Here is a 13165-nt window from a genome sequence, read left to right on the forward strand (position 1 = left end):
TAATAATAACGTTGGTATTCGTTAAGCGCTTACTATGTGCAGAGCACTGTTCTGAGCGCTGGGGTAGACACAGGGGAATCGGGTTGTCCCACGTGGGGCTCACGGTCTTCATCCCCATTTTACAGATGAGGGAACCGAGGCCCAGAGAAGTGAAGTGACTGGCCCGCAGTCACACGGCTGACAAGCGGCAGAGCCGGGGTTCGGACTCATGAGCCCTGACTCCAAAGCCCCTGCTCTTTCCACTGAGCCACGAGTTCCGGGCCAGGGGCAGGAAGCGGGCAAGGAGTTGGCGGTGAGATAGACAAGGTGGAGGTACAGTGAGTAGGTTGGCAACAGAGGAGCGACGTGTACGGGCTGGGTGATAGCAAGAGATCCGAGAGGTGAGGTAGAAGGGGTGGAAGTGGTTGAGTGCTTTCTAAGCCAAAGAGAAGGAATTTCTCCTTCCTCCGAGTCATCAGGTCTATTTAAATGTTGACCGCTATTCCCCGGGAACATCTGGGGTTTGAACTGACGTTCAGAAAGTAAACTCACCATCCCGAACGTCAGAGGTTTCTGCATCGCAAAGCCCCGAAAGACATTTAGCGGTGTGGAGGGGACGGGTCTGGGGACAGTAACAAATCTGGAAGAGAGCTTTATCAAAATGAAGAGCCGGAAGACAGACAATACCTCCAACCCGGGAAAGTAGATTGACGCCGGGGAGTCCAGTCCAGTCTGGTCTGCTGGGAGGAGGATGACGAGAAAGATGTGTCGGCTCCCGCTGGACTCCAGACAGGTTTCCAAAATGTCCTTCCAAGTCTTGTACGCCTGTAAATTTCTCAAAAAAACACTTGAAAGCGGAAAAGAAGCACCAAATAAAGATTTTTTTTTGAACCCCGATAGTTCACCCGGAAAAGCTCATCACTTGGCCCGTCTTCAGTGGGAATCCTTGAGTAGGAGTTTAGAACTTTTCTCTATGCGTCTTGTTTTCAGTTCCTCTCAATTACGACCAGGTGTTTTTTCCTATCCCAAATCGAAACAAAACGAAAGTAAAAAACTCCCCCCAGTCCTTGGGACCATGAGTTTCCAGGTCTGAATCTGGAGAAGCAGCGCGGCTCAGTGGAAAGAATCCGGGCTTGGGAGTCTAGGGGTCACGGGTTCGGATCCCGGCTCTGCCACTTGTCAGCTGTGGGACTGGGGGCAAGTCACTTCACTGTGCCTCAGTTACCTCATCTGTAAAAGGGGGATGAAGACTGTGAGCCTCACGTGGGACAACCTGATTACCCTGCATCTCCCCCGGTGCTTAGAACAGTGCTCTGCACACAGTAAGCGCTTAACAAATATCAACATTATTATTATTACTATTGTAAAGGCAGAGGAAGGGGGAAAGAAAGGATGGGCGGTAAAGGTTCAGAAATAACACTGATTCTAGAAACTGCATCCGACCTGGAGTGTCCTCCCCCTCATACCCGACAGCCGATTACCCTCCCCCAACGTCAGAGCCTTACGGAAGGCACGTATTCTCCAAGACGCCTTCTCCGACAAAACCCCCTTTTCCTTTTCTTTAACTCTCTTCTGAGTCGGCCCGACTTTCCCCCTTTATTCATCCCCCCCTCCACAGCCCCACAGCGCCTACGTCCATATCCGTGATTTATTTACTCACAGTAATGTCCTTCTCCCACCCCAGACCGTAAGCACGTTGTGGGCAGGGAATGCGTTCGCTGTATTGTTAGATTGTACTCTCCCAAGCGCTCAGTACATTATTCCGCACACAGTAAGCACTCAATAAATACTATAGACCGCCTGCCCGACTGACTAGAGACTGGTTTCGAGCCGTAGTTTGGTGACCCCTGGGCACCAGGGAGGAGCAGAGAGGCTCTTGGAAAAACCTCCCCCCCGTCTGTGTTCATTTTCCTCCGGAAGACGCTGGCATCTGTCGGTTCCTCCTCTATTTTTCCATTTCATTTATGAAAGTATTGAAACCCTGCTGGTTTCTTGTCTCCGTAAAATAGGTCTATTGTTGACCCTCCTCTCCTCTGTTCAGCCAGATGCTGCTCCTATTCTAGTGGAAACTGCCCCGGGCCAAGCTTCCCTCACACCCTCTCCGCCTCTTCCCCACCCTGACCGGCAGGATGGTCTAGTGGGAAGGGCACAGGCCTGGAAGTCAGAGGACCTGGGTTCCGATCCTAACTCTGCCCGCCTGGCTGCCGTGTGACTTTAGACCACTCACTTAACTTCTCTGGCCCTCAGTTTCCTCGTGGGCAATATGGGGATTCGACGCCGGTTCTCTTCTCTCCTTAGACCGTGAGCCTCAGGAGGGACAAGGACTGTGTCTGACCTGATTAACCTGTACCCGCTCCAGTGCTTGGCATATAACGGATGCTCAACAAACATCACAACTGTCATTATTAAAACAACATCCCCCAGTTTCCTCTTATCAGAAGGCTAAATGAGGTTTATGCCCTTCACTCACTGCCCACTGAGAAGCGGGGAGTCTGTCAGCCTGCCTGATTGAAGCCAGGAGACCACAGATCTGCCGGGTAAATATTTGGACAATAAAGTCATGAAGCTGTGAACAGTTCTGGATCTGCACAAAGCCATCATTTGCTGAGTAAATTTGGTGCTGAACATAATAAATCGAGGAAGGGGTCCTTTCCATCTGCCCCCTCCGCAGCCTGGCTATGCCACATGTCTGCTGTGCGACGTTGGGCAGGTCACTTAACTTCTCTGGGCTTCAGTTCCCTCATCTGTTAAACGGGGACCATTCGCTCATTCACACGTATCGAGACCGGGAGCCCCGTACGGGACGGGGACCGTGTCCGACCCTATTACCTGGTGTCTACCCTAGTGCTCTGAACGGTGCTTGGCACACGGTGAGTGTTTAACAAATACCACAGTTATTATAACTGCGTGACCGTGTTACCAGACACTTCGGTCTGCGGTGGCTTTCGGCACACCGTCGTAGCCTTGAAATAAAATCATCCAAGCCATTTATCTCCCTAGAAATCCCCCCAGGCTCTGGCAGAACGGATCCAAAACGGAAACTTCGAGTCTCACAAACCATCGGTCCGCGGGTCTAACCCGGCTAAATAGTCCTCGAGGCCCAAGAGCCACATTGCACAGTTCGAGTCTCGCGTATTCCATCCCGGATTCTCCTCCTCGGGTCGCTGTTTCAGACTCCAGCCTTTTTCCCTACCTATTTCCAGTGTCTCCATTCACCTCGGGGGTTCTGGGGACCGCGTGTGGGACGGGGACTGTGTCCGATCTGACCGTCTTCTACCTACCCCAGCATGAGCCCAGTGCTCGGTGCAGAGTAAGCAGCTTCATCGATCGATCGATCCGGTTTAGCAAGCTCTTACTGGGTGTGGAGAACAGTTGTGAGTGCTTGAGATCGATCGATCGTATCTGTTGAGTGCTTATTGTGTGAAGAGCACTGAACACTAAGATCTTGGGAGAGTACAACATAGAGTGGGTAGACACGTTCCCTGCCCCCGTCTAGAGTGGGAGAAGGACATTAATAAATATATTACAGATGTGTACCTAAGAGTTGGGTCACGGGGGGGGAGGGGGGGGGAGGGGCGGGGGTGGTGAATAAAGGCAGCAAATCCAATTTGCGAGGGTAGTGTAGAAGGGAGTGGGAGAGGAGGAGATGAGGGCCCGGTCGGGAAAGGCCATCTGGGAGAACACCGTACACCGAATGCCATAAATATCACGATCGCCGAGGGACGGAGCAGTGGGAAATCCCTTAAAAGGCCCCAGTCAATCCGAGGAACCAGATTAAAGCCAGGCAAGAGTAAGGGGTCCGATGATAGATGAGCACTGATGAAAAGCAGCCAAACACCAATGCACCTTTGCTTAGGTAATCTCTCCGACCCCTCTCCTCTCAAGGCCCTGCCTTCCTGCCTGTGACGCAGAAAGCTGAGGAAGAACGGGACCTTCGCGAGGTCTCGATTAAATCTTTGCGGAGAAGGGACGTTCGTATCCTCCCCCAGATAAAAGGTGGCAATAAATCTATCGGCACCGCAGCTTTCCGAACGCGGTGTCCCCGTCACGGTCACCGTCGGCAACTGGCGCGGCGGACCAAGATGTGCTCTAAGGTAAGACTTTCTCCTTTTGAACACGGGCAGCAGGTCTGAAGTCCTTTTAGCTTACGGGAAAAGGATTTTTTTGCCCTTGATCGATTCCATAATTGGCTTCATATTTTTGTCTGTAACTTTTTTTTCCGTTTCACTTCTTTCGCCTCTTTTTTTTTTATGCTCTTTTCAATTCAACCCGTACAGTTTTCTGTGCTATCTCTTTCACGGTTCCCTTCATGCTGGATTCATCCAGATCCACCTAGAAAAACAAGGGGAGTTGGAGGGCAGAATGTGAACGGCGAAGAAAAGTTCACTTTTCGATCTGTGAAAAGAATCCGAGTTCGGGCATTAGGGTCGGCGTCTTTAGTTAACGATCTGGGAAATCGTTCTTATTCTAGAGTAGAAGATGATCTGTCATGTCAGGGACAGCCGGCTTCCCTGATCATTCCGCTGTTTAGGGAAATCGAACGAGGTGATGGGCAAATGTATCGCAAATCTGAGTCTTCTCTTAACCTCTGCCCCTGAAAAAAACAACCTTCTGAGCATCTCTCACGAATTGATTTGAATCTCATTTGTCATTTACATTTTTCCCGGTTAGCTGCAATGAAGAGCCATTAGGAAAATGAAAGATTTGCAGGAAGCTGTTTATTTACTAGAGATTAAGCAGGCGATAACGACTCGAAACAAACTGACGAAAAGAAAATCAGTTTCCACAGAAACAAATGGCAGCGCAACACTCTCTCCTCGGTATCCTGTAACAGAATAATCCCGGAGAGCAGGGTCTTGTGATTAAAGCAAAGATCCAGTCACAGGATTCTTGATTTCTGTTTCTAACCCTGCTATTAATTTTCTGAGTCTCATCAGGACATTCAATATTCATTTATAAATTGCTTATTTATTTGTACTAATGTCCCCCTCCCCCTCTGGATTGCAGACTTGTTAGGGGCAGGGAATGTGTCCGCTTAATTCCGTTGCGTTGTACTCTCCCAAGCACTTGGGATCGTGTTCTGCACACTGAAGGTGCTCAACCAACATCACTCACTGATCGATGGACTAAGGTAAGACCCCGTCCCTTGCACCTCAGCTCGGGGCCACTAAGCGCCCGTGAAAATTCTGGAGTCCAAGTTTCATTTGTGGGCTTTGAAGGAGGTCTTTTGTAGCTTGAAGTTTAGGCCCAGGAAAAGCCAGAAAAATAAATTGCCACCCTTTAGATCCACTCAATTTTAATCCTGTGGTTTGCGAGGGTCTTGTCCAGGCGGTGGGTTTCGTTTTTGTTTTCTTCCTCGAAAGATCGCGGGGGATCTTCAACCCCGATAGGAGTATCGAACGGAATTCGGAGACGCTACCCACCTGGACGACTCCATCATGCTCCCGGCCATCCCCTCCGCCCCACGGCCGTGGCTGAAGGAGGGCCGGGAATCCCGGAAGTTGGTGCTGGTGGTGGTGTTCGTGGCCTTGCTGTTGGACAACATGCTGCTGACCGTGGTGGGTACGTTCTGGGGCAGAAGGTAGGAGGGCGACCCGGGCAGGGTCCGTAGGTCACTGTGGGGAAAGCCCAACCCCAACTCGCCCGTGAACAGCGGCCAGTTGGGTGGTCCAGACATCAGAGTTACAGGGTCCTGGGCCTGGCCGGAAAGTCACGAGACAATGAGGCTCGTCAGAGATCTCAAGAGAACTAGAAAAAGGGACCCACCCCGTCGGTCGACCATGCCGGTAGAGGCCTCCCCCGGCTAAGCCTTAATTTCCTCTTCTCCCACTCCCTTCCACGTGGCCCTTTCGCTTGTCCTTTCCCCCTTTATTCACCCCTCTCTCCGCCACACAGCACTCGCGTGCAAATCTCCTTGCGGGCAGGGAACGTGTCGTACGCTCCCAAGCGCTTAGTACAGTACTCTGCGCGCAGGAAGCGCTCAATAAATGCCACCGATTGACTGATTGATATTCACAGTGTGTTTATATTAATTGAATCGATATTAAATCATATTATTCACGTTCTCACTGTGGGCAGGGAACACGTCTACCGACGCCGTTATTTCATAGTCTCCTAAGTGCTTAGTGCAGCTGGTGTTCAATAAGTATCATCGATTGCTCGACCGACTGATGGGGAATTAAGCCGACCCGAAGAGGAATTGAGGTTCCTCAGAGGAAAGCTTGCTTTGTACCCATATGCGCCACCAGTGAATCGATCGATCGTATCGACTGAGTGCTTCATTCGTTCATTCGATCGTATTTATTGAGTACTTTCCGTGTCCAGAGCGTGGTACTGAGCACTTGGGAGAGTACAGCAGAACGGTAAACAACACGCTACTGTGTGCCGAGCACTGTACTAAGCAGCCGGCACAGTACGATACGATAAAATTGGTAGAGACGTTTGCCGCAAAGAAGGAACGCTCTGGATGGAGGAATTAAAAAGGGTCCCTGTTGCTTACCACCTGTCCCTATTTGGCTTCCAGTGCCCATCGTGCCCACCTTCCTGTACGCCACCGAGTTTAAAGGCGCCAACCTCTCCGCCGCCCCGCCCCACGGCACCCCCGTCCAGGATGGCGCTACCTCTCCCGCCTCCATCTTCTCCTTCTTCAACAACAGCACCCTCGTGGTGGAGAAAGACGGGCCCGGAGGCTTGAGTTGGACAAACGGTACCCCAGGAACCTTCTCGCCGCAAGCAGACGGGTCCACCCCGGCCGCCGGAAACAGTTGCCCGCGGGGCACGGAGTTCCTGGAGGAGGAGAACGTGAGGGTGGGGCTCTTATTCGCCTCAAAGGCCCTGATGCAGCTGCTCGTCAACCCATTCGTGGGACCCCTCACCAACAGGTACGTTTCCGTGGACATCTGACCCTTCCGCGGAGTTGGGACAGACGGGGGAAAAGGAGAGATGGGACAGGATGGCAGAGGGAGAGGTGGGTTTCGGTAATACCTGTGGCTGGAGGGAAGCCATCTAGTCCGCCTCTGGCGAATGAGCCACTTTTGAGAAAGTCAAAATCCCCAGATCGAAGCCTCCCCCGATCCCCAAACTGCCAGTTTCTGAAGTTAGATTTACCGCAAACCTCTTGACCGAGCTCTGCTTAGAGGAGAGTCAGCGACCAGCCCTAGATCGAAAGCCGGCAGTTGAGCACTTCAGGGTTCCGGGACCTCAGTCAATCCATAAATCCAGGGTATTCAACCTCTGCCCTCCATTCCAAATCAGTCGTTCGGTGGTATTTACTGAGCACTTGCCGCGTGCCGAGCACCGTACTAAGTGCTCGGGAGAAGAAAGCGTAACAGAGTCGGCGGACACTTTCCCCGCCCACAGCGAGTTTACAGTCTAGAGAGTTTACAGTCTAAAATAAATCACAGATCTGTACACGGCGGCTGTAGGGCTGAGGGCGGTGCCAGGAGGAATGGTCTATACCTACTCTTTTATTTTCCCAAATGCTCAGTAAGGTGCTCGGCGCCCAGGAAGTGGTCAATAAAATCTGTTGATTGAACGATCGATCGATTGATTATCCAAATACCCACCAGCATTCCTTGCCTGCTTTATGACCTCGGGCAAGTTACGTAACTTCTCTGGGTCTCAGTTTGCTCATCTGTAAAATGGGGACTCAATGCCTGGTCTCCCTCCTACTTAGACGACGAGCCCCACGAGGGCAGAGACTGTCTCCTACCTGTTTAACTTGTGTATCTACCCCAGCACTAAGACCGCCATAACTGTAATTTGTTTATCCAATAGTATTTATTGAGCGCTTACTATGTGCAGAGCACTGTACTAAGCACTTGGAATGGACAAATCGGTAACGGATAGAGCCCGCTGACGGACTTACAGTCTAATCATTTAGGTTAACATCTGTCTCCCCCTCTATACTATAAGGTCACTGCGGGCAGGAAATGCGTTCACTGTTGTTTCGTAGTCTCCCCGAGCCTTTAGTACGGTGCTCTGCACACAGTAAGCGATCAGTAAATACAACCGAATGAACGGTGCTTGATACATAGTGAGCACTTAATAAATACAATATTAATAATTCCTATACTTTAGCTATCAAGCGTAGCCGTTCCCATGCCATGAAACATCTCCTGTTATACCTTATAGAGCTGATTGCTTAAGCCCTAACATATGTGTATATATATATATATATATATATATATATATATATATATATGCATCCCCTTTTCCTTTTCCTTCCTATCTGTAATTCCCTCCTCTCTCTCTCCCTTTCTGTCTCTCTCCGTCTCTCTCTGCGTGGCTCAGTGGAAAGAGCCCGGGCTTTGGAGTCAGAGGTCAGGGGTTCGAAACCCTGCTCGGCCACCTGTCGGCTGTGTGACTGTGGGCCAGTCGCTTAACTTCTCTGTGCCTCAGTTCCCTCATCTGTAAAATGGGGATTAAGACTGTGAGCCCCACGTGGGACAACCCGATTCCCCTGTGTCTACCCCAGCGCTTAGAACGGTGCTCGGCACATAGTAAGCGCTTAACAAATACCAACATCACTATCATTATTATTATTATTATCTCTGTCTCTCTCCACTGAAAGACTTTGAGGGCAGGGAGCTTGCCTCCTAATTCTGTCATACTCTACCAAGCAATTAATATAGAGCTCTGAGTTCAGTAGGTGCCTGATAAATACTACTGATGGATTGACGGATTCCCGTTCCACATCAAACATGCAGCCGGGATTTGAAACTCTATCCTGAGGACTAGAATTGGCCCACCGCTTGATTGATGCCATGGTCCCAGCTCTCCCGGCAGAGTAGCCTAATGGAAAGAGCGAAGGCCCGGGAGTCCTAGGACCCGGGGTTCTAATCTTGACTACACCGCTCGTTTGCTGCGTGATAATGGGCGAGTCACTTTCCGTCTCTGTGTCTCTGTTTCCTCGCCTGCAAAATGGGGATTTAATCCCCGTTCTTCCTCCTACTTAGACTGTGAGCCCCATGGGGGACAGGGACCCGGTCCAACCTGATTAACCTGTATCGACCCCAGCGCTTAGAACGCTGCTTGACGCGTAGGAAGCGCTTCAGAAAACGGGGCAATTATTCCAGCGGCTTTTAGGGGCGCGGGGAGGAGGGGAATTGCTGACGATGCCGGTGTGAGACTTTCACTCGGTTAAGCACCCCTTCTCTTCTCCCCTGCCTGCTCTCGCATGACTGCCTGGAAATATTCCAGCCCACGAACCGCCCACCTCTACCCTCAGAGAATACTCATCAGAGACAGGAATTCACGTTTGAAATGTCTGTTTCTCCTCCCTCTTAGGATTGGGTATCATATCCCCATGTTCGCCGGCTTTGTCATCATGTTTCTCTCTACAGTCAGTGAGTACCAGCCTTCTTTCTCTGGTTCCTTGCCGGGAACCTTCGGATTGTAAAGGGCGCGATCCGGACCGGCGTCCCGGGAGATTGGGAGGGAAGGGAGAGCTGCTTCCAGAGTGTTTCCAGAGCTTAGTACGCTGCTCTGCCCCCAGATAGTGCTCAATAGCTATCACTGAATGAATCGATAGGATCGAATAATAATAACGATGGTATTTATTAAGCGCTGACTATGTTCAAAGCACTGTTCTAAGCGCTGGCGATGAAAGTGAATCCTTCAGTTTGGGCAATCACGGAAACTGAAAGAACGCGGGCCTGGAAGACAGAGTAGCTGGTTTCTAATCTCGGCTCTGCCGCTTGGCTGCAGCGTGACCCCGGGCAAGTCGCTTTACTTCTCTGTGCCTCCCTTTCCTCGACTGTTAAATGGGGATGAAATTCCCGTTCTCCCTTCTACTCAGACTGTGAGCCCCGTGCGGGACAGGGACCGTGTCTGACCTGATCGACTCGCATCTATCCTTTTAGAAGAGTGCTTGACACAGAGTAAGCGCCTAAGAAATACTATCACTGTTCCTGTCGTTATCCGACACTTCGTAGGGTTGGTTATTTGGGGGATCTCAAAGCGCTTCGCCGTTAGGATTCTGTTTCTGTCCATGACTGCGAGCTCTATGTGGGACATTCACCTTCCCACCCTCTAATCTGTAAACTCCTGTGGCCAGGGATCATCTGTATCTCCTCTTTCGCATTGCGCCTTCCAAATCACTCAGTACGAGGCTCTGCACACGGTAAGCGCTCAAAATCCGACCCGATTATCTTCTATCTCTCCCAGCACTTAGGACAATGCTTGGCACCTACTAAGTGCTTTGTCTGTGCCTCAGTTGCCTCATCTGTAATTTAGGGATTAGGACAGTGTCCAACCTGATCAGCTTGCATCTACCCCAGGGCTTAGTACGGTGCCTGGCACCTAGTAAGCGTTTAACAAATACCATATAAAAAAACCAAATACCGCAATTCCCATTATAATTGCTTCCTCCCCGAGGGTCTAGAAACACAAAGGGATCCTTCTCTCCATTTTCAACATGCAGCAAGTTGTGGGGGTGGGGAGAGGCGAATCGTTTTGCGGTACTGGGCTCTCCCAGTCAATTCATTCATTCAGTCGTATTTATTACGTGCTTACCGTGCGCGTAGCACTGTACTGAGCGCTGGGGAGAGTACAGTAGTAAAATAAACAGACCCATTCCCTGCCCACGGGAGCTCACGCCGTCTTTGGAAGTCCAGGGGTCCATGCCATCCTGCTGCCCAGCTGGCTTCTTGTCGTGCGTCCGAATTGGACCTCCCAAGCGCTCAGTACAGTGCTCTGCACGTAGTGAGCGCTCAATAAATCCTATCGAACGAATGGGTCCGTTCGGCAGTCGGTTTCTGCAGCCGCCTGTGTGCTCGGACTAGTTTGAGAGGCTCTGTCCGGAAAAGGAGAAGCTGAGCTGGACCCTACCGGGTTGGAAAAACAATAAAACGACCCACCAGAATACCTTCATTGCCGTAATGGGTGTGGATTTGAAAAGAGTTAATTTGGGGCCACATTCGGCAAAGGGACCGTTTCGCTAAACCCGTTGGTCTTCTCTTTTCTCTGTTACAGTGTTCGCTTTTTCAGGCACTTACACACTCCTTTTTGTGGCTCGGACCCTGCAGGGCATTGGATCTTCTTTCTCATCTGTGGCTGGTAAATCCATCAACCACCCAGCCCTCTCCTCCCACCTAAAAATTAGCGGTAGGCCGAAGGGAGAGCTGCTTCTGCTACGTAAGCTCGTCGTGGGCGGGAAAGGTGGCTACCGACTCTGCGGTACTGTACTCTGTCACTTGTCTGCTGGGTGACCTTGGCCAAATCACTTCACTGCTCTGTGCCTCAGTTACCTCATCTGGAAAAGGGGGATTAAGAGCTGTGAGCCCCAGGGGGGACAACTTGATGACCTCGTACCCACCCCAGCTCTTAGAGCAGTGCTTGGCACACGATGAGCCCTTAACAGATACCATCATCATCATCATCATTATTACTCTCTCATGGGCTTAGTACAGTGCTCTGCACGCAGTAGGTGTTCAATAAATACCACTGATTGACCGACTGATTGAAACTCAACCCTTCTAGACTGCGAGCGCCTCTAGACTGCAATCTTCCTTCACACTGTAAGCTCCCTCTAGGCTGTAGGCTCGTGGTGCAGCGGTGGCTCAGCGGAAAGAGCCCGGGCTTGGGAGTCAGAGGTCATGGGTTCGACTCCCGGCTCTGCCGCTCGTCAGCTGTGTGACTGTGGGCGAGTCCCTCAACTTCTCTGTGCCTCAGTTACGTCCTCTGTAAAATGGGGATTGACCGTGAGCCTCGCGTGGGACGACCCGATGACCCTGTATCTACCCCGGCGCTTAGAACGGTGCTCTGCACATAGTAAGAGCTTAGCAAATACCAACGTCATCACGATGGGCAGGGAACAGGTCTGCATCGTCCCGTCGCACACGTTTGGTACAGGGAGCTCTGCCCGCAGCCAGCGCTCAATAAATAGCGTTGACTGTGCTACTGCGCTGCTTGGAAGCAAAGCTCTTGGGTACGAAGTAAACATATATTGAGTAAAAGGGTCAGGACGTGGATAGCGCTCAGTACAGCGCTCGGCACACAGTAAGCGCTTAATAAATACGATTGAAAGAATGAATGAGGTCGAGGTTTAGGAATCTCTTCTCCTTGCTGACACAGAGGAGTTTGTTAGAGAAGCAGCGTAGCTCAGCGGAAAGAGCCCGGGCCTGGGAGTCCGAGGTCACGGGTTCGAATCCCGGCTCAGCCACTTGGCAGCTGTGTGACTGTGGGCAAGACACTTAACTTCTCTGTGCCTCGGTTACCTCATCTGTCAAATGGGGATGAGGACTGGGAGCCTCACGTGGGACAACCTGATGACCCTGTATCTCCCCCAGCGCTTAGAACAACTCTGCACATAATAAGTGCTTAACAAATACCAACTTTATTATTATTATCATTATTATTATTATCCTTATTCGGTTTCTGATGGAGTTTGGAGCAGAGGTGCCTCGAGGTCAATCAATTAATTATATTTAACGAGCCTATACGGTGAGCAGAGCAGAGAGAACGATACAAAAGAGTTGGTCGACGTGTCCCCTGCCTACAGGGAGCTTACGGTCTAGAGGACCACTCACCACGGACATCACATGGGCCTTTGGGAGCGTAAAAGGGAGCTCCCTCCCAAACTGGAGTGGCGGAGAGGAGGGAAGGAGAAGCGACATGGCCCGCTGGACAGAGCACGGGCCGGGACCTGGGTTCTAATCCCGGCTCCGCCACTCGCCTGCTGTGTGACCTCGGCCAAGTCACTGTGCTTCTCTGTGCCTCAGTACCCTCACCTGTAAAGTGAGGAATAAGACCGTGAGCCCCATGTGGGACGGGGACTGTGTCCAACCTGATTAGCCTGTGACTACCCCAGAGCTTCGATCGGTGCCCGGCACAGAGAAAGCTCTCAACCGACTCCGTGGTCACAGTCGTCGTCATCAGAGCCAGGAAGCGAGAAAGGAAACAGAGAAGCCACGCACGGAGAGCCCACGATGTCATTCGTGTCAACCCCGGTAACCTCCTTTCCTACCAGCACCCCGCTGATCCTACCCCCTCCGCTGCAATTCTAGAGAAGCTCTAGGGGGAGGACACATAAGCGAGGGGGAAACTGTCCAGGCCTGGGGTGCGGTTTAGGGACGAGCTATCTCGGCCCGGGGAGCCGGGCCGATTTCCGGGGGTCGGCGCTCGGGCGGATCGACCTGTGTGGACTGGCGATGACCCGCGTGAGGTCAATGGGGGAAGGGCGAGG

General features: G+C 51.5%; 1 protein-coding gene across 1 annotated transcript in view; it reads left to right on the top strand.

The window, feature by feature from the left end:
* Positions 1–5340: 5340 nt before the first annotated feature.
* The window catches only part of SLC18A1 (solute carrier family 18 member A1), a 28449-nt gene continuing 20624 nt past the window's right edge, over positions 5341–13165 (top strand). Inside the window, exons 1-4 of the mRNA XM_029064620.2 lie at positions 5341–5541; positions 6503–6860; positions 9268–9326; positions 10954–11037. Of these exons, the coding sequence (XP_028920453.1) occupies positions 5418–5541; positions 6503–6860; positions 9268–9326; positions 10954–11037 (625 nt within the window). The 5' untranslated portion in view covers positions 5341–5417. The remainder of the gene's footprint in view (positions 5542–6502; positions 6861–9267; positions 9327–10953; positions 11038–13165) is intronic.

Source organism: Ornithorhynchus anatinus, chromosome 5, assembly GCF_004115215.2.
Source record: "Ornithorhynchus anatinus isolate Pmale09 chromosome 5, mOrnAna1.pri.v4, whole genome shotgun sequence".
Taxonomy (NCBI): domain Eukaryota; kingdom Metazoa; phylum Chordata; class Mammalia; order Monotremata; family Ornithorhynchidae; genus Ornithorhynchus; species Ornithorhynchus anatinus.